Source organism: Cherax quadricarinatus, chromosome 23 (assembly GCF_038502225.1).
Source record: "Cherax quadricarinatus isolate ZL_2023a chromosome 23, ASM3850222v1, whole genome shotgun sequence".
NCBI classification, from domain to species: Eukaryota; Metazoa; Arthropoda; class Malacostraca; order Decapoda; family Parastacidae; genus Cherax; species Cherax quadricarinatus.
Window position 1 is genome coordinate 2,610,085 of NC_091314.1, and position 18,810 is coordinate 2,628,894.

General features: G+C 38.7%; 1 protein-coding gene across 3 annotated transcripts in view; it reads right to left on the reverse strand.

Moving 5' to 3' along the window:
- Positions 1-18,810, reverse strand: part of LOC128685815 (uncharacterized) — a 76,357-nt gene that overhangs the window by 24,640 nt on the left and 32,907 nt on the right. For all 3 annotated transcript variants that reach the window (XM_070087775.1, XM_053772493.2, XM_053772492.2), the window contains exon 3: positions 17,601-17,760. In XM_070087775.1, the coding sequence (XP_069943876.1) occupies positions 17,601-17,760 (160 nt within the window). The remainder of the gene's footprint in view (positions 1-17,600; positions 17,761-18,810) is intronic.

Consider the following 18,810-nt stretch of genomic DNA (forward strand, 5'->3'; position numbering starts at 1 on the left):
GTGAGAGAGGTCTGTCATTATAGTGAGAGAGATCTGTCATTATAGTGAGAGAGATCTGTCATTATAGTGAGAGAGATCTGTCATTATACTGAAAGAGATCTGTCATTATAGTGAGAGAGATCTGTCATTATAGTGAGAGATGTCTGTCATTATAGAGAGAAAGGTCTGTCATTATAGTGAGAGAGATCTGTCATTATAGTGAGAGATGTCTGTCATTATAGAGAGAAAGGTCTGTCATTATAGTGAGAGAGATCTGTCATTATAGTGAGAGATGTCTGTCATTATAGAGAGAAAGGTCTGTCATTATAGTGAGAGAGATATGTCATTATAGTGAGAGAGATCTGTCATTATACTGAAAGAGATCTGTCATTATAGTGAGAGAGATAAGTCATTATAGTGAGAGAGATCTGTCATTAGTGAGAGAGATCTGTCATTAGAGTGATAGAGATCTGTCATTATAGTGAGAGAGACCTGTCATTATAGTGAGAGAGGCCTGTCATTATAGTGAGAGATCAGTCATTATAGTGAGAGAGATCTGTCATTATAGTGAGAGAGGTCTGTCATTATAGTGAGAGAGATCTGTCATTATAGTGAGAGAGGTCTGTCATTATAGTGAGAGAGGTCTGTCATTATAGTGAGAGAGATCTGTCATTATAGTGAGAGAGATCTGTCATTATATTGAGAGAGATCTGTCATTATAGTGAGAGAGATCTGTCATTATAGTGAGAGAGATCTGTCATTATAGTGAGAGAGATCTGTCATTATATTGAGAGAGATCTGTCATTATAGTGAGAAAGATCTGTCATTATAGTGAGAGAGATCTGTCATTATAGTGAGAGAGATCTGTCATTATATTGAGAGAGATCTGTCATTATAGTGAGAGAGATCTGTCATTATAGTGAGAGAGATCTGTCATTATAGTGAGAGAGATTTGTCATTATAGTGAGAGAGATCTGTCATTATAGTGAGAGAGGTCTGTTATTATAGTAAGAGATGTCTGTCATTATAGAGAGATAGGTCTGTCATTATAGTGAGAGAGATCTGTCATTATAGTGAGAGAGATCTGTCATTATAGTGAGAGAGATCTGTCATTATAGTGAGAGAGATCTGTCATTATAGTGAGAGAGATCTGTCATTTTAGTGAGAGAGATCTGTCATTATAGTGAGAGAGATGTCATTATAGTGAGAGAGGTCTGTCATTATAGTGAGAGAGATCTGTCATTATAGTGAGAGAGATCTGTCATTATAGTGAGAGAGGTCTGTCATTATAGTGAGAGAGATCTGTCATTATAGTGAGAGAGATCTGTCATTATAGTGAGAGAGATCTGTCATTATAGTGAGAGAGATCTGTCATTATAGTGAGAGAGATCTGTCATTATAGTGAGAGAGATCTGTCATTATAGTGAGAGAGATCTGTCATTATAGTGAGAGAGATCTGTCATTATAGTGAGAGAGATCTGTCATTATAGTGAGAGAGATCTGTCATTATAGTGAGAGAGATCTGTCATTATAGTGAGAGAGATCTGTCATTATAGTGAGAGAGGTCTGTCATTATAGTGAGAGAGATCTGTCATTATAGTGAGGGAGATCTGTCATTATAGTGAGAGAGGTCTGTCATTATAGTGAGAGACGTTTGTCATTATAGTGAGAGAGATCTGTCATTATAGTGAGAGACATCTGTCATTAGTGAGAGAGATCTGTCATTATAGTGAGAGAGATCTGTCATTATAGTGAGAGAGGTCCGTCATTATAGTGAGAGAGGTCTGTCATTATAGTGAGAGAGATCTGTCATTATAGTGAGAGAGATCTGTCATTATAGTGAGAGAGATGTCATTATAGTGAGAGAGATCTGTCATTATAGTGAGAGAGGTCTGTCATTATAGTGAGAGAGGTCTGTCATTATAGTGAGAGAGGGCTGTCATTATAGTGAGAGAGATCTGTCATTATAGTGAGAGAGATCTGTCATTATAGTGAGAGATGTCTGTCATTATAGTCAGAGAAGTCTGTCATTATAGTGAGAGAGGTCTGTCATTATAGTGAAAGAGATCCGTCATTATAGTGAGAGAGGTCTGTCATTGTAGTGAGAGAGGTCTGTCATTGTAATGAGAGAGGTCTGTCATTGCAGTGAGAGAGGTCTGTCATTATAGTGAGAGAGGTCTGTCATTATAGTGAGAGAGGTCTGTCATTATAGTGAGAGAGGTATGTCATTGTAGTGAGAGAGGTCTGTCATTGTAGTGAGAGAGGTCTGTCATTATAGTAAGAGAGGTCTGTCATTGTAGTGAGAGAGATCTGTCATTATAGTGAGAGAGGTCTGTCATTGTGTTGAGAGAGATCTGTCAATGTAGTGAGAGAGGTCTGTCATTATAGTGAGAAAGGTCTGTCATTATAGTGAGAGAGGTCTGTCATTTTAGAGAGAGAGGTCTCTCATTATAGTGAGAGAGGTCTGTCATTATAGTGAGAGAGGTCTGTCATTATAAGGAGAGAGATCTGTCATTATAGTGAGAGAGGTCTGTCATTATTGCGAGAGAGATCTGTCATTATAGTGAGAGAGATCTGTCATTATAGTGAGAGAGGTCTGTCATTATAGTGAGAGAGGTCTGTCATTATAGTGAGAGAGGTCTGTCATTATAGTGAGAGAGATCAGTCATTATAGTGAGAGAGGTCTGCCATTGTGTTGAGAGAGATCTGTCAATGTAGTGAGAGAGGTCTGTCATTATAGGGAGAAAGGTCTGTCATTATAGTGAGAGAGGTCTGTCATTTTAGAGAGAGAGGTCTCTCATTATAGTGAGAGAGGTCTGTCATTATAGTGAGAGAGGTCTGTCATTATAAGGAGAGAGATCTGTCATTATAGTGAGAGATATCTGTCATTAGTGAGAGAGATCTGTCATTATAGTGAGAGAGATCTGTCATTATAGTGAGAGAGGTCTGACATTATAGTGAGAGAGATCTGTCATTATAGTGAGAGAGGTCTTTCATTATAGTGAGAGAGATCTGTCATTATAGTGACAGAGGTCTGTCATTATAGTGAGAGAGGTCTGTCATTATAGTGAGAGAGGTCTGTCATTATAGTGAGAGAGATCTGTCATTATAGTGAGAGAGATCTGTCATTATAGTGAGAGACATCTGTCATTATAGTGAGAGAGGTATGTCATTATTGTGAGAGAGGTCTGCCATTATAGTGAGAGATGTCTGTCATTATTGTGAGAGAGGTCTGCCATTATAGTGAGAGAGGTCTGTCATTATAGTGAGAGAGGTCTGTCATTATAATGAGAGAGGTCTGTCATTATAGTGAGAGAGATCTGTCATTATAGTTAAAGAGGTCTGTCATTATAGTGAGAGAGATCTGTCATTATAGTGAGAGAGGTCTGTCATTATAGTGAGAGAGAGATCTGTCATTATAGTGAGAGAGGTCTGTCATTATAGTGAGATAGATCTGTCATTATAGTGAGGGAGGACTGTCATCATAGTGAGAGAGGTCTGTCATTATAGTGAGATAAATCTGTCATTATAGAGAAAGAGGTCTGTCATTATAGTGAGAGAGATCTGTCATTATAGTGAGATAGATCTGTCATTATAGTGAGAGAGGTCTGTCATTATAGTGAGATAGGTCTGTCATTATAGTGAGAGAGATCTGTCATTATAGTGAGATAGATCTGTCATTATAGTGACAGAGGTCTGTCATTATAGTGAGATAGATCTGTCATAATAACTAATGAGGTCTGTCATTATAGTGAGAGAGATCTGTCATTATAGTGAGAGAGATCTGTCATTATAGTGAGATAGATCTGTCATTATAGTGAGAGAGATCTGTCATAGTGAGAGAGGTCTGTCATTATAGTGAGATAGATCTGTCATTATAGTGAGAGAGGTCTGTCATTATTGTGAGAGAGATCTGTCATTATAGTGAGATAGATCTGTCATTATAGTGAGAGAGGTCTGTCATTACAGTGAGATAGATCTGTCATTATAGTGACACAGGTCTGTCATTATAGTGAGATAGATCTGTCATAATAACTAATGAGGTCTGTCATTATAGTGAGAGAGATCTGTCATTATAGTGAGAGAGATCTGTCATTATAGTGAGATAGATCTGTCATTATAATGAGAGAGATCTGTCATAGTGAGAGAGGTCTGTCATTATAGTGAGATACATCTGTCATTATAGTGAGAGAGGTCTGTCATTATTGTGAGAGAGATCTGTCATTATAGTGAGAGAGATCTGTCATTATAGTGAGAGAGATCTGTCATTATAGTGAGAGAGGTCTGTCATTATAGTGAGAGAGGTCTGTCATTATAGTGAGAGAGGTCTGCCATTATAGTGAGAGAGATCTGTCATTATAGTGAGAGAGGTCTGTCATTATAGTGAGAGAGGTCTGTCATTATAGAGAGAGAGAGATCTGTCATTATTGTGAGAGAGGTCTGTCATTATAGTGAGTTAGATATGTTATTATAGTGAGAGAGATTTGTCATTATAGTGACAGAGGTCTGTCATTATAGTGAGATAGATCTGTCATTACAGTGAGAGAGGTCTGTCATTATTGCGAGAGAGATCTGTCATTATAGTGAGAGAGATCTGTCATTATAGTGAGAGAGGTCTGTCATTATAGTGAGAGAGGTCTGTCATTATAGTGAGAGAGGTCTGTCATTATAGTGAGAGAGATCAATCATTATAGTGAGAGAGGTTTGTCATTATAGTGAGAGAGGTCTGTCATTATAGTGAGAGAGGTCTGTCATTATACTGAGAGATCTGTCATTATAGTGAGAGAGGTCTATCATTGTAGTGAGAGAGGTCTGTCATTGTATTGAGACAGGTCTGTCATTGTAGTGAGAGAGGTCTGTCATTATAGTGAGAGAGATCTGTCATTATAGTGAGAGATGTCTGTCATTATAGTGAGAGAGATCTGTCATTATAGTGAGAGATGTCTGTCATTATAGTGAGAGAGATCTGTCATTATAGTGAGAGATGTCTGTCATTATAGTGAGAGAGAACTGTCATTATAGTGAGAGATGTCTGTCATTATAGTGAGAGAGGTCTGTCTTTATAGTGAGAGAGATCTGTCATTATAGTGAGAGAGATCTGTCATTATAGTGAGAGATGTCTGTCATTATAGTGAGAGAGGTCTGTCATTATAGTGAGAGATGTCTGTCATTATAGTGAGAGATGTCTGTCATTATAGTGAGAGATGTCTGTCATTATAGTGAGAGATGTCTGTCATTATAGTGAGAGATGTCTGTCATTATAGTGAGAGATGTCTGTCATTATAGTGAGAGATGTCTGTCATTATAGTGAGAGATGTCTGACATTATAGTGAGAGATGTCTGTCATTATAGTGAGAGATGTCTGTCATTATAGAGAGAAATGTCTGTCATTATAGTGAGAGATGTCTGTCATTATAGTGAGAGACGTCTGTCATTATAGTGAGAGATGTCTGTCATTATAATGAGAGACGTCTGTCATTATAGTGAGAGATGTCTGTCATTATAGTGAGAGAGATCTGTCATTATGGTGAGAGATGTCTGTCATTATAGTGAGAGATGTCTGTCATTATAGTGAGAGATGTCTGTCATTATAGTGAGAGACGTCTGTCATTATAGTGAGAGATGTCTGTCATTATAGTGAGAGAGATCTGTCATTATAGTGAGAGAGATCTGTCATTATACTGAAAGAGATCTGTCATTATAGTGAGAGAGGTCTGTCATTATAGTGAGAGAGATCTGTCATTATAGTGAGAGAGATCTGTCATTATAGTGAGAGAGGTCTGTCATTATAGTGAGAGAGATCTGTCATTATAGTGAGAGAGATCTGTCATTATAGTGAGAGAGATCTGTCATTATACTGAAAGAGATCTGTCATTATAGTGAGAGAGATCTGTCATTATAGTGAGAGATGTCTGTCATTATAGAGAGAAAGGTCTGTCATTATAGTGAGAGAGATCTGTCATTATAGTGAGAGATGTCTGTCATTATAGAGAGAAAGGTCTGTCATTATAGTGAGAGAGATCTGTCATTATAGTGAGAGATGTCTGTCATTATAGAGAGAAAGGTCTGTCATTATAGTGAGAGAGATATGTCATTATAGTGAGAGAGATCTGTCATTATACTGAAAGAGATCTGTCATTATAGTGAGAGAGATCTGTCATTATAGTGAGAGAGATCTGTCATTAGTGAGAGAGATCTGTCATTAGAGTGATAGAGATCTGTCATTATAGTGAGAGAGACCTGTCATTATAGTGAGAGAGGCCTGTCATTATAGTGAGCGATCAGTCATTATAGTGAGAGAGATCTGTCATTATAGTGAGAGAGGTCTGTCATTATAGTGAGAGAGATCTGTCATTATAGTGAGAGAGGTCTGTCATTAAAGTGAGAGAGGTCTGTCATTATAGTGAGAGAGATCTGTCATTATAGTGAGAGAGATCTGTCATTATGGTGAGAGAGATCTGTCATTATAGTGAGAGAGATCTGTCATTATATTGAGAGAGATCTGTCATTATAGTGAGAAAGATCTGTCATTATAGTGAGAGAGATCTGTCATTATAGTGAGAGAGATCTGTCATTATATTGAGAGAGATCTGTCATTATAGTGAGAGAGATCTGTCATTATAGTGAGAGAGATCTGTCTTTATAGTGAGAGAGATTTGTCATTATAGTGAGAGAGATCTGTCATTATAGTGAGAGAGGTCTGTTATTATAGAAAGAGATGTCTGTCATTATAGAGAGATAGGTCTGTCATTATAGTGAGAGAGATCTGTCATTATAGTGAGAGAGATCTGTCATTATAGTGAGAGAGATCTGTCATTATAGTGAGAGAGATCTGTCATTATAGTGAGAGAGATCTGTCATTATAGTGAGAGAGATCTGTCATTATAGTGAGAGAGATGTCATTATAGTGAGAGAGGTCTGTCATTATAGTGAGAGAGATCTGTCATTATAGTGAGAGAGATCTGTCATTATAGTGAGAGAGGTCTGTCATTATAGTGAGAGAGATCTGTCATTATAGTGAGAGAGATCTGTCATTATAGTGAGAGAGATCTGTCATTATAGTGAGAGAGATCTGTCATTATAGTGAGAGAGATCTGTCATTATAGTGAGAGAGATCTGTCATTATAGTGAGAGAGATCTGTCATTATAGTGAGAGAGATCTGTCATTATAGTGAGAGAGATCTGTCATTATAGTGAGAGAGATCTGTCATTATAGTGAGAGAGATCTGTCATTATAGTGAGAGAGATCTGTCATTATAGTGAGAGAGGTCTGTCATTATAGTGAGAGAGATCTGTCATTATAGTGAGGGAGATCTGTCATTATAGTGAGAGAGGTCTGTCATTATAGTGAGAGACGTTTGTCATTATAGTGAGAGAGATCTGTCATTATAGTGAGAGACATCTGTCATTAGTGAGAGAGATCTGTCATTATAGTGAGAGAGATCTGTCATTATAGTGAGAGAGGTCCGTCATTATAGTGAGAGAGGTCTGTCATTATAGTGAGAGAGATCTGTCATTATAGTGAGAGAGATCTGTCATTATAGTGAGAGAGATGTCATTATAGTGAGAGAGATCTGTCATTATAGTGAGAGAGGTCTGTCATTATAGTGCGAGAGGTCTGTCATTATAGAGAGAGAGGGCTGTCATTATAGTGAGAGAGATCTGTCATTATAGTGAGAGAGATCTGTCATTATAGTGAGAGATGTCTGTCATTATAGTCAGAGAAGTCTGTCATTATAGTGAGAGAGGTCTGTCATTATAGTGAAAGAGATCCGTCATTATAGTGAGAGAGGTCTGTCATTGTAGTGAGAGAGGTCTGTCATTGTAATGAGAGAGGTCTGTCATTGCAGTGAGAGAGGTCTGTCATTATAGTGAGAGAGGTCTGTCATTATAGTGAGAGAGGTCTGTCATTATAGTGAGAGAGGTATGTCATTGTAGTGAGAGAGGTCTGTCATTGTAGTGAGAGAGGTCTGTCATTATAGTAAGAGAGGTCTGTCATTGTAGTGAGAGAGATCTGTCATTATAGTGAGAGAGGTCTGTCATTGTGTTGAGAGAGATCTGTCAATGTAGTGAGAGAAGTCTGTCATTATAGTGAGAAAGGTCTGTCATTATAGTGAGAAAGGTCTGTCATTTTAGAGAGAGAGGTCTCTCATTATAGTGAGAGAGGTCTGTCATTATAGTGAGAGAGGTCTGTCATTATAAGGAGAGAGATCTGTCATTATAGTGAGAGAGGTCTGTCATTATTGCGAGAGAGATCTGTCATTATAGTGAGAGAGATCTGTCATTATAGTGAGAGAGGTCTGTCATTATAGTGAGAGAGGTCTGTCATTATAGTGAGAGAGGTCTGTCATTATAGTGAGAGAGATCAGTCATTATAGTGAGAGAGGTCTGTCATTGTGTTGAGAGAGATCTGTCAATGTAGTGAGAGAGGTCTGTCATTATAGGGAGAAAGGTCTGTCATTATAGTGAGAGAGGTCTGTCATTTTAGAGAGAGAGGTCTCTCATTATAGTGAGAGAGGTCTGTCATTATAGTGAGAGAGGTCTGTCATTATAGTGAGAGATGTCTGTCATTATAGTGAGAGATGTCTGTCATTATAGTGAGAGATGTCTGTCATTATAGTGACAGAGGTCTGTCATTATAGTGAGATAGATCTGTCATTACAGTGAGAGAGGTCTGTCATTATTGCGAGAGAGATCTGTCATTATAGTGAGAGAGATCTGTCATTATAGTGAGAGAGGTCTGTCATTATAGTGAGAGAGGTCTGTCATTATAGTGAGAGAGGTCTGTCATTATAGTGAGAGAGATCAATCATTATAGTGAGAGAGGTTTGTCATTATAGTGAGAGAGGTCTGTCATTATAGTGAGAGAGGTCTGTCATTATACTGAGAGATCTGTCATTATAGTGAGAGAGGTCTATCATTGTAGTGAGAGAGGTCTGTCATTGTATTGAGACAGGTCTGTCATTGTAGTGAGAGAGGTCTGTCATTATAGTGAGAGAGATCTGTCATTATAGTGAGAGATGTCTGTCATTATAGTGAGAGAGATCTGTCATTATAGTGAGAGATGTCTGTCATTATAGTGAGAGAGATCTGTCATTATAGTGAGAGATGTCTGTCATTATAGTGAGAGAGAACTGTCATTATAGTGAGAGATGTCTGTCATTATAGTGAGAGAGGTCTGTCATTATAGTGAGAGAGATCTGTCATTATAGTGAGAGAGATCTGTCATTATAGTGAGAGATGTCTGTCATTATAGTGAGAGAGGTCTGTCATTATAGTGAGAGATGTCTGTCATTATAGTGAGAGATGTCTGTCATTATAGTGAGAGATGTCTGTCATTATAGTGAGAGATGTCTGTCATTATAGTGAGAGATGTCTGTCATTATAGTGAGAGATGTCTGTCATTATAGTGAGAGATGTCTGTCATTATAGTGAGAGATGTCTGACATTATAGTGAGAGATGTCTGTCATTATAGTGAGAGATGTCTGTCATTATAGAGAGAAATGTCTGTCATTATAGTGAGAGATGTCTGTCATTATAGTGAGAGACGTCTGTCATTATAGTGAGAGATGTCTGTCATTATAGTGAGAGACGTCTGTCATTATAGTGAGAGATGTCTGTCATTATAGTGAGAGAGATCTGTCATTATAGTGAGAGATGTCTGTCATTATAGTGAGAGATGTCTGTCATTATAGTGAGAGATGTCTGTCATTATAGTGAGAGACGTCTGTCATTATAGTGAGAGATGTCTGTCATTATAGTGAGAGAGATCTGTCATTATAGTGAGAGAGATCTGTCATTATACTGAAAGAGATCTGTCATTATAGTGAGAGAGGTCTGTCATTATAGTGAGAGAGATCTGTCATTATAGTGAGAGAGATCTGTCATTATAGTGAGAGAGGTCTGTCATTATAGTGAGAGAGATCTGTCATTATAGTGAGAGAGATCTGTCATTATAGTGAGAGAGATCTGTCATTATACTGAAAGAGATCTGTCATTATAGTGAGAGAGATCTGTCATTATAGTGAGAGATGTCTGTCATTATAGAGAGAAAGGTCTGTCATTATAGTGAGAGAGATCTGTCATTATAGTGAGAGATGTCTGTCATTATAGAGAGAAAGGTCTGTCATTATAGTGAGAGAGATCTGTCATTATAGTGAGAGATGTCTGTCATTATAGAGAGAAAGGTCTGTCATTATAGTGAGAGAGATATGTCATTATAGTGAGAGAGATCTGTCATTATACTGAAAGAGATCTGTCATTATAGTGAGAGAGATCTGTCATTATAGTGAGAGAGATCTGTCATTAGTGAGAGAGATCTGTCATTAGAGTGATAGAGATCTGTCATTATAGTGAGAGAGACCTGTCATTATAGTGAGAGAGGCCTGTCATTATAGTGAGAGATCAGTCATTATAGTGAGAGAGATCTGTCATTATAGTGAGAGAGGTCTGTCATTATAGTGAGAGAGATCTGTCATTATAGTGAGAGAGGTCTGTCATTATAGTGAGAGAGGTCTGTCATTATAGTGAGAGAGATCTGTCATTATAGTGAGAGAGATCTGTCATTATATTGAGAGAGATCTGTCATTATAGTGAGAGAGATCTGTCATTATAGTGAGAGAGATCTGTCATTATAGTGAGAGAGATCTGTCATTATATTGAGAGAGATCTGTCATTATAGTGAGAAAGATCTGTCATTATAGTGAGAGAGATCTGTCATTATAGTGAGAGAGATCTGTCATTATATTGAGAGAGATCTGTCATTATAGTGAGAGAGATCTGTCATTATAGTGAGAGAGATCTGTCATTATAGTGAGAGAGATTTGTCATTATAGTGAGAGAGATCTGTCATTATAGTGAGAGAGGTCTGTTATTATAGTAAGAGATGTCTGTCATTATAGAGAGATAGGTCTGTCATTATAGTGAGAGAGATCTGTCATTATAGTGAGAGAGATCTGTCATTATAGTGAGAGAGATCTGTCATTATAGTGAGAGAGATCTGTCATTATAGTGAGAGAGATCTGTCATTATAGTGAGAGAGATCTGTCATTATAGTGAGAGAGATGTCATTATAGTGAGAGAGGTCTGTCATTATAGTGAGAGAGATCTGTCATTATAGTGAGAGAGATCTGTCATTATAGTGAGAGAGGTCTGTCATTATAGTGAGAGAGATCTGTCATTATAGTGAGAGAGATCTGTCATTATAGTGAGAGAGATCTGTCATTATAGTGAGAGAGATCTGTCATTATAGTGAGAGAGATCTGTCATTATAGTGAGAGAGATCTGTCATTATAGTGAGAGAGATCTGTCATTATAGTGAGAGAGATCTGTCATTATAGTGAGAGAGATCTGTCATTATAGTGAGAGAGATCTGTCATTATAGTGAGAGAGATCTGTCATTATAGTGAGAGAGATCTGTCATTATAGTGAGAGAGATCTGTCATTATAGTGAGAGAGGTCTGTCATTATAGTGAGAGAGATCTGTCATTATAGTGAGGGAGATCTGTCATTATAGTGAGAGAGGTCTGTCATTATAGTGAGAGACGTTTGTCATTATAGTGAGAGAGATCTGTCATTATAGTGAGAGACATCTGTCATTAGTGAGAGAGATCTGTCATTATAGTGAGAGAGATCTGTCATTATAGTGAGAGAGGTCCGTCATTATAGTGAGAGAGGTCTGTCATTATAGTGAGAGAGATCTGTCATTATAGTGAGAGAGATGTCATTATAGTGAGAGAGATCTGTCATTATAGTGAGAGAGGTCTGTCATTATAGTGAGAGAGATCTGTCATTATAGTGAGAGACATCTGTCATTAGTGAGAGAGATCTGTCATTATAGTCAGAGAAGTCTGTCATTATAGTGAGAGAGATGTCATTATAGTGAGAGAGATCTGTCATTATAGTGAGAGAGGTCTGTCATTATAGTGAGAGAGGTCTGTCATTATAGAGAGAGAGGGCTGTCATTATAGTGAGAGAGATCTGTCATTATAGTGAGAGAGATCTGTCATTATAGTGAGAGATGTCTGTCATTATAGTCAGAGAAGTCTGTCATTATAATGAGAGAGGTCTGTCATTATAGTGAAAGAGATCCGTCATTATAGTGAGAGAGGTCTGTCATTGTAGTGAGAGAGGTCTGTCATTGTAATGAGAGAGGTCTGTCATTGCAGTGAGAGAGGTCTGTCATTATAGTGAGAGAGGTTTGTCATTATAGTGAGAGAGGTCTGTCATTATAGTGAGAGAGGTATGTCATTGTAGTGAGAGAGGTCTGTCATTGTAGTGAGAGAGGTCTGTCATTATAGTAAGAGAGGTCTGTCATTGTAGTGAGAGAGATCTGTCATTATAGTGAGAGAGGTCTGTCATTGTGTTGAGAGAGATCTGTCAATGTAGTGAGAGAGGTCTGTCATTATAGTGAGAAAGGTCTGTCATTATAGTGAGAGAGGTCTGTCATTTTAGAGAGAGAGGTCTCTCATTATAGTGAGAGAGGTCTGTCATTATAGTGAGAGAGGTCTGTCATTATAAGGAGAGAGATCTGTCATTATAGTGAGAGAGGTCTGTCATTATTGCGAGAGAGATCTGTCATTATAGTGAGAGAGATCTGTCATTATAGTGAGAGAGGTCTGTCATTATAGTGAGAGAGGTCTGTCATTATAGTGAGAGAGGTCTGTCATTATAGTGAGAGAGATCAGTCATTATAGTGAGAGAGGTCTGTCATTGTGTTGAGAGAGATCTGTCAATGTAGTGAGAGAGGTCTGTCATTATAGGGAGAAAGGTCTGTCATTATAGTGAGAGAGGTCTGTCATTTTAGAGAGAGAGGTCTCTCATTATAGTGAGAGAGGTCTGTCATTATAGTGAGAGAGGTCTGTCATTATAAGGAGAGAGATCTGTCATTATAGTGAGAGATATCTGTCATTAGTGAGAGAGATCTGTCATTATAGTGAGAGAGATCTGTCATTATAGTGAGAGAGGTCTGTCATTATAGTGAGAGAGATCTGTCATTATAGTGAGAGAGGTCTTTCATTATAGTGAGAGAGATCTGTCATTATAGTGACAGAGGTCTGTCATTATAGTGAGAGAGGTCTGTCATTATAGTGAGAGAGGTCTGTCATTATAGTGAGAGAGATCTGTCATTATAGTGAGAGAGATCTGTCATTATAGTGAGAGACATCTGTCATTATAGTGAGAGAGGTATGTCATTATTGTGAGAGAGGTCTGCCATTATAGTGAGAGATGTCTGTCATTATTGTGAGAGAGGTCTGCCATTATAGTGAGAGAGGTCTGTCATTATAGTGAGAGAGGTCTGTCATTATAATGAGAGAGGTCTGTCATTATAGTGAGAGAGATCTGTCATTATAGTTAAAGAGGTCTGTCATTATAGTGAGAGAGATCTGTCATTATAGTGAGAGAGGTCTGTCATTATAGTGAGAGAGAGATCTGTCATTATAGTGAGAGAGGTCTGTCATTATAGTGAGATAGATCTGTCATTATAGTGAGGGAGGACTGTCATCATAGTGAGAGAGGTCTGTCATTATAGTGAGATAAATCTGTCATTATAGAGAAAGAGGTCTGTCATTATAGTGAGAGAGATCTGTCATTATAGTGAGATAGATCTGTCATTATAGTGAGAGAGGTCTGTCATTATAGTGAGATAGATCTGTCATTATAGTGAGAGAGATCTGTCATTATAGTGAGATAGATCTGTCATTATAGTGACAGAGGTCTGTCATTATAGTGAGATAGATCTGTCATAATAACTAATGAGGTCTGTCATTATAGTGAGAGAGATCTGTCATTATAGTGAGAGAGATCTGTCATTATAGTGAGATAGATCTGTCATTATAGTGAGAGAGATCTGTCATAGTGAGAGAGGTCTGTCATTATAGTGAGATAGATCTGTCATTATAGTGAGAGAGGTCTGTCATTATTGTGAGAGAGATCTGTCATTATAGTGAGATAGATCTGTCATTATAGTGAGAGAGGTCTGTCATTACAGTGAGATAGATCTGTCATTATAGTGACACAGGTCTGTCATTATAGTGAGATAGATCTGTCATAATAACTAATGAGGTCTGTCATTATAGTGAGAGAGATCTGTCATTATAGTGAGAGAGATCTGTCATTATAGTGAGATAGATCTGTCATTATAGTGAGAGAGATCTGTCATAGTGAGAGAGGTCTGTCATTATAGTGAGATACATCTGTCATTATAGTGAGAGAGGTCTGTCATTATTGTGAGAGAGATCTGTCATTATAGTGAGAGAGATCTGTCATTATAGTGAGAGAGATCTGTCATTATAGTGAGAGAGGTCTGTCATTATAGTGAGAGAGGTCTGTCATTATAGTGAGAGAGGTCTGCCATTATAGTGAGAGAGATCTGTCATTATAGTGAGAGAGGTCTGTCATTATAGTGAGAGAGGTCTGTCATTATAGAGAGAGAGAGATCTGTCATTATTGTGAGAGAGGTCTGTCATTATAGTGAGTTAGATATGTTATTATAGTGAGAGAGATTTGTCATTATAGTGACAGAGGTCTGTCATTATAGTGAGATAGATCTGTCATTACAGTGAGAGAGGTCTGTCATTATTGCGAGAGAGATCTGTCATTATAGTGAGAGAGATCTGTCATTATAGTGAAAGAGGTCTGTCATTATAGTGAGAGAGGTCTGTCATTATAGTGAGAGAGGTCTGTCATTATAGTGAGAGAGATCAATCATTATAGTGAGAGAGGTTTGTCATTATAGTGAGAGAGGTCTGTCATTATAGTGAGAGAGGTCTGTCATTATACTGAGAGATCTGTCATTATAGTGAGAGAGGTCTATCATTGTAGTGAGAGAGGTCTGTCATTGTATTGAGACAGGTCTGTCATTGTAGTGAGAGAGGTCTGTCATTATAGTGAGAGAGGAATGTCATTGTAGTGAGAGAGGTCTGTCATTGTAGTGAGAGAGGTCTGTCATTGTAGTGACAGATGTCTGTCATTATAGTGAGAGAGGTCTGTCATTATAGTAAGAGAGGTATGTCATTGTAGTGAGAGAGGTCTGTCATTGTAGTGAGAGAGATCTGTCATTGTAGTGAGAGAGGTTTGTCATTATAGTAAGAGAGATCTGTTATTGTAGTGTTAGAGGTCTGTCATTGTAGTGAGAAAGGTCTGTCATTATAGTAAGAGAGGTCTGTCATTGTAGTGAGAGACGTCTATCATTATAGTGAGAGGGGTCTGTCATTGTGGTTTAGAGAGGTCTGTCATTATAGTGAGAGAGGTCTGTCATTATAGTGAGAGAGGTCTGTCATTATAGTGAGAGAGGTCTGTCATTATAGTGAGAGAGGTCTGTCATTATAGTGAGAGAGGTCTGTCATTATAGTGAGAGAGGTCTGCCATTATAGTGAGAGAGGTCTGTCATTGTGTTGAGAGAGATCCGTCAATGTAGCGAGAGAGGTCTGTTATTATAGTGAGAGAGGTCTGTCATTGTAGTGAGAGAGGTCTGTCAATGGAGTGAGAGAGGTCTGTCATTATACTGAGAGAGATCTGTCATTATAGTGAGAGAGGTCTGTCATTGTAGTGAGAGAGGTCTGTCATTATAGTGAGAGAGGTGTGTCATTGTAGTGAGAGAGGTCTGTCATTATAGTGAGAGAGGTCTGTCATTGTAGTCAGTGAGGTCTGTCATTGTAGTGGGACCGGTCTTTCATTGTAGTGAGGGAGATCTTTGAATGTAGTGACAGAGGTCTGTCATTATAGTGAGATGTCTGTCACTGTAGTGAGTGAGGTCTGTCATTGTAGTGAGAGAGGTCTGTCATTGTAGTGAGAGAAGTCTGTCATTGTAGTGAGATAAGTCTGTCATTTTAGTGAGAGAGGTCTGTCATTGTCGTGAGAAGTCTGTCATTGTAGTGAGAGGTCTGTCATTGTAGTGAGAGAGGTCTGTCAATGTAGTGAGAGAGGTCTGTCATTATAGTGAGAAATGTCTGTCATTGTAGTGAGAGAGGTCTGTCATTGTAGTGAGAGAGGTCTGTCATTGTAGTGATAGAGGTCTGTCATTGTAGTGAGAGAGGCCTGTCATTGTAGTGAGAGAGGTCTGTCATTGTAGTGAGAAGTCTGTCATTGTAGTGAGAGGTCTGTCATTGTAGTGAGAGAGGTCTGTCAATGTAGTGAGAGAGGTCTGTCATTATAGTGAGAAATGTCTGTCATTGTAGTGAGAGAGGTCTGTCATTGTAGTGAGAGAGGTCTGTCATTGTAGTGATAGAGGTCTGTCATTGTAGTGAGAGAGGCCTGTCATTGTAGTGAGAGAGGTCTGTCATTGTAGTGAGAAGTCTGTCATTGTAGTGAGAGGTCTGTCATTGTAGTGAGAGAGGTCTGTCAATGTAGTGAGAGAGGTCTGTCATTATAGTGAGAAATGTCTGTCATTGTAGTGAGAGAGGTCTGTCATTGTAGTGAGAGAGGTCTGTCATTGTAGTGAGAGAGGCCTGTCATTGTAGTGAGAGAGGTCTGTCATTGTAGTGAGAGGTCTGTCATCGTAGTTAAAGGTCTGTCATTGTACTGAGAGGTCTGTCATTGTAGTGAGAGAGGTCTGTCATTGTAGTGAGAGAGGTCTGTCATTGTAGTGAGAGAGGTCTGTCATTGTAGTGAGAGGTCTGTCATTGTAGTTAAAGGTCTGTCATTGTAGTGAAAGGTCTGTCATTGTAGTGAGAGGTCTGTCATTGTAGTGAGAGGTCTGTCATTGTAGTGAGAGGTCTGTCATTGTAGTGAGAGGTCTGTCATTGTAGTGAGAGGTCTGTCATTGTAGTTAAAGGTCTGTCATTGTAGGTAGAGAGGTCTGTCATTGCATTGAGAGAGGTCTGTCATTATCCTCCTTAAATTCATAATATATATATATATATATATATATATATATATATATATATATATATATATATATATATATATATATTGCATCAATTACCCAAGAATAAAGATAGAAACAAAATTCCCATCAATAAAAGGGTTATCTCCTCTTTCTTTCCTTTCTACTTTTGGCTGATGTTTTTAGATTTTTGTCACCGAAGTGGCTAATTTATTGTGCATCACCACATGCATCCTGTGGACGGTAGTGCAAGAGCATATGGATACACGAAAGGTCTACGAACTAGACCCCAAAAGGGTTAACAGGAATACACATATGGATTTATGTCAACAGTTCACTTATCAGTTACAAGCAAATTACGGAAATTAGCTTAATATATCTGATATCTTATTTTCATTATTAAGATATCTTGATACATCACATAGGTTATTATACTGTCTGTCTCTATATTCCTCAATAAGTGGAGGTCGGAGGATCTAGTCTCTTTTGTTTAAAACACTAACAATTTACTAATAAAAGCTTCTCTCTCTCTCTCTCTCTCTCTCTCTCTCTCTCTCTCTCTCTCTGTCTCTCTCACCACCTCTTTCACCTCCTATCTCTACCCTTGAGACCCTTCACGTCCTATATCCCTCCCTTCTGATCGACTATCGTTGCCTCAGACACCTAGCCAGTACACGAGAGTCTAGCTAGGTCTGGACACTGCTGATCTCAGCACAGCCTCAGCATGGACAGTGCCAGTCCTCTTTCCCCACCCATGTACTCCCACATTTCCTCCTCCCTCTCTCCCTTACTGACCTGACCACCCTCATGACCTGGTGAAGGGCGTCCTGGTGACCCTTGATCAGTTTGTCTTGCACTCGAAGTTGTTCCTCGATGTTCAGAGCCATAGTCTTAAGCACGGTGAACTGTTCAGACACTTGCTTCTCCAGTAGCACGAACTTCTCGTTCAGCTCACCTGTGTACAGGTAGCACAGGTAGCACAGGTAACACAGGTAGCACATCATCAATTAGGGGAAAAAAGAAAGGAAATTGTTAATGCAAAACATTCGTAATAATTTGCTATTCACGGGAGTAAACAAAGTTTTATGGAAAAGAATAAATTCCCATTAAAGGAAATAAAGAGCTATGGGAGAGAATAAAGTCCTATGGCAGGGAATAAAGGGCCGTGGAAGGGTGTAAAGTCTTCTGACAGGATAAAAAGAGCCATGGAAGGGAGTAAAGTTCTCTGACAGGGAATAAAGGGCCATAGAAGGGAGTAAAGTTCTCTGACAGGGAATAAAGGGCCATGGAAGGGAGTAAAGTTCTCTGACAGGGAATAAAGGGCCATGGAAGGGAGTAAAGTTCTCTGACAGGAAATAAAGTGCTATAGGAGAGAAAGAGGTTATGGGATTGACTTGATTCGTTGATAGATTGTTTGACGTGGTCATTAACGAGCGTAGGCTTAAGAGAGTAATGAGAACCTTTACTGACACTAACAGATACACTGCTACCATCATGTCGGAGTGTAATACCATGTCTACCCATGGTGTGGCTGTAGACTGTGTCTTGGGAAGTAGGTTGGGTAAGGTTCGTCAGGAAGCAGGACAAGTGTGTTCTGACGCGGGTCGTTGCCTTGAAGACAAGTTGAGGAAGAAGAAGAAGACGAAGAAGAGGAAGAGGAAGAAGGAGAAATCCTGCAGTAGGTGAGACTCGGTGACTGTGTGTGTGTGTGTGTATCAAATACAAACACGATACATCTTTCTACTAAGCCTTCACGTTGTGGCTGTTGATGCTGCTATTCTCACCAGGCTACGATAAGGAATAACAGGGATCATAATCATATTATCCTGCCCATTTCAGTATCCTGCCAGCTCTATAATCCGGCCAACTTCCTTATCTAGTCAGCTCAATTATCTGTCAACTCAGGTAGCGAGCCAGCTGCTACGTATAAAGGAGCTGGAGCTTAATCACCTGTGATATAATATCCCAGCAGTTCTGTTAGAAGCAGCAACGGAATTATCTGGGC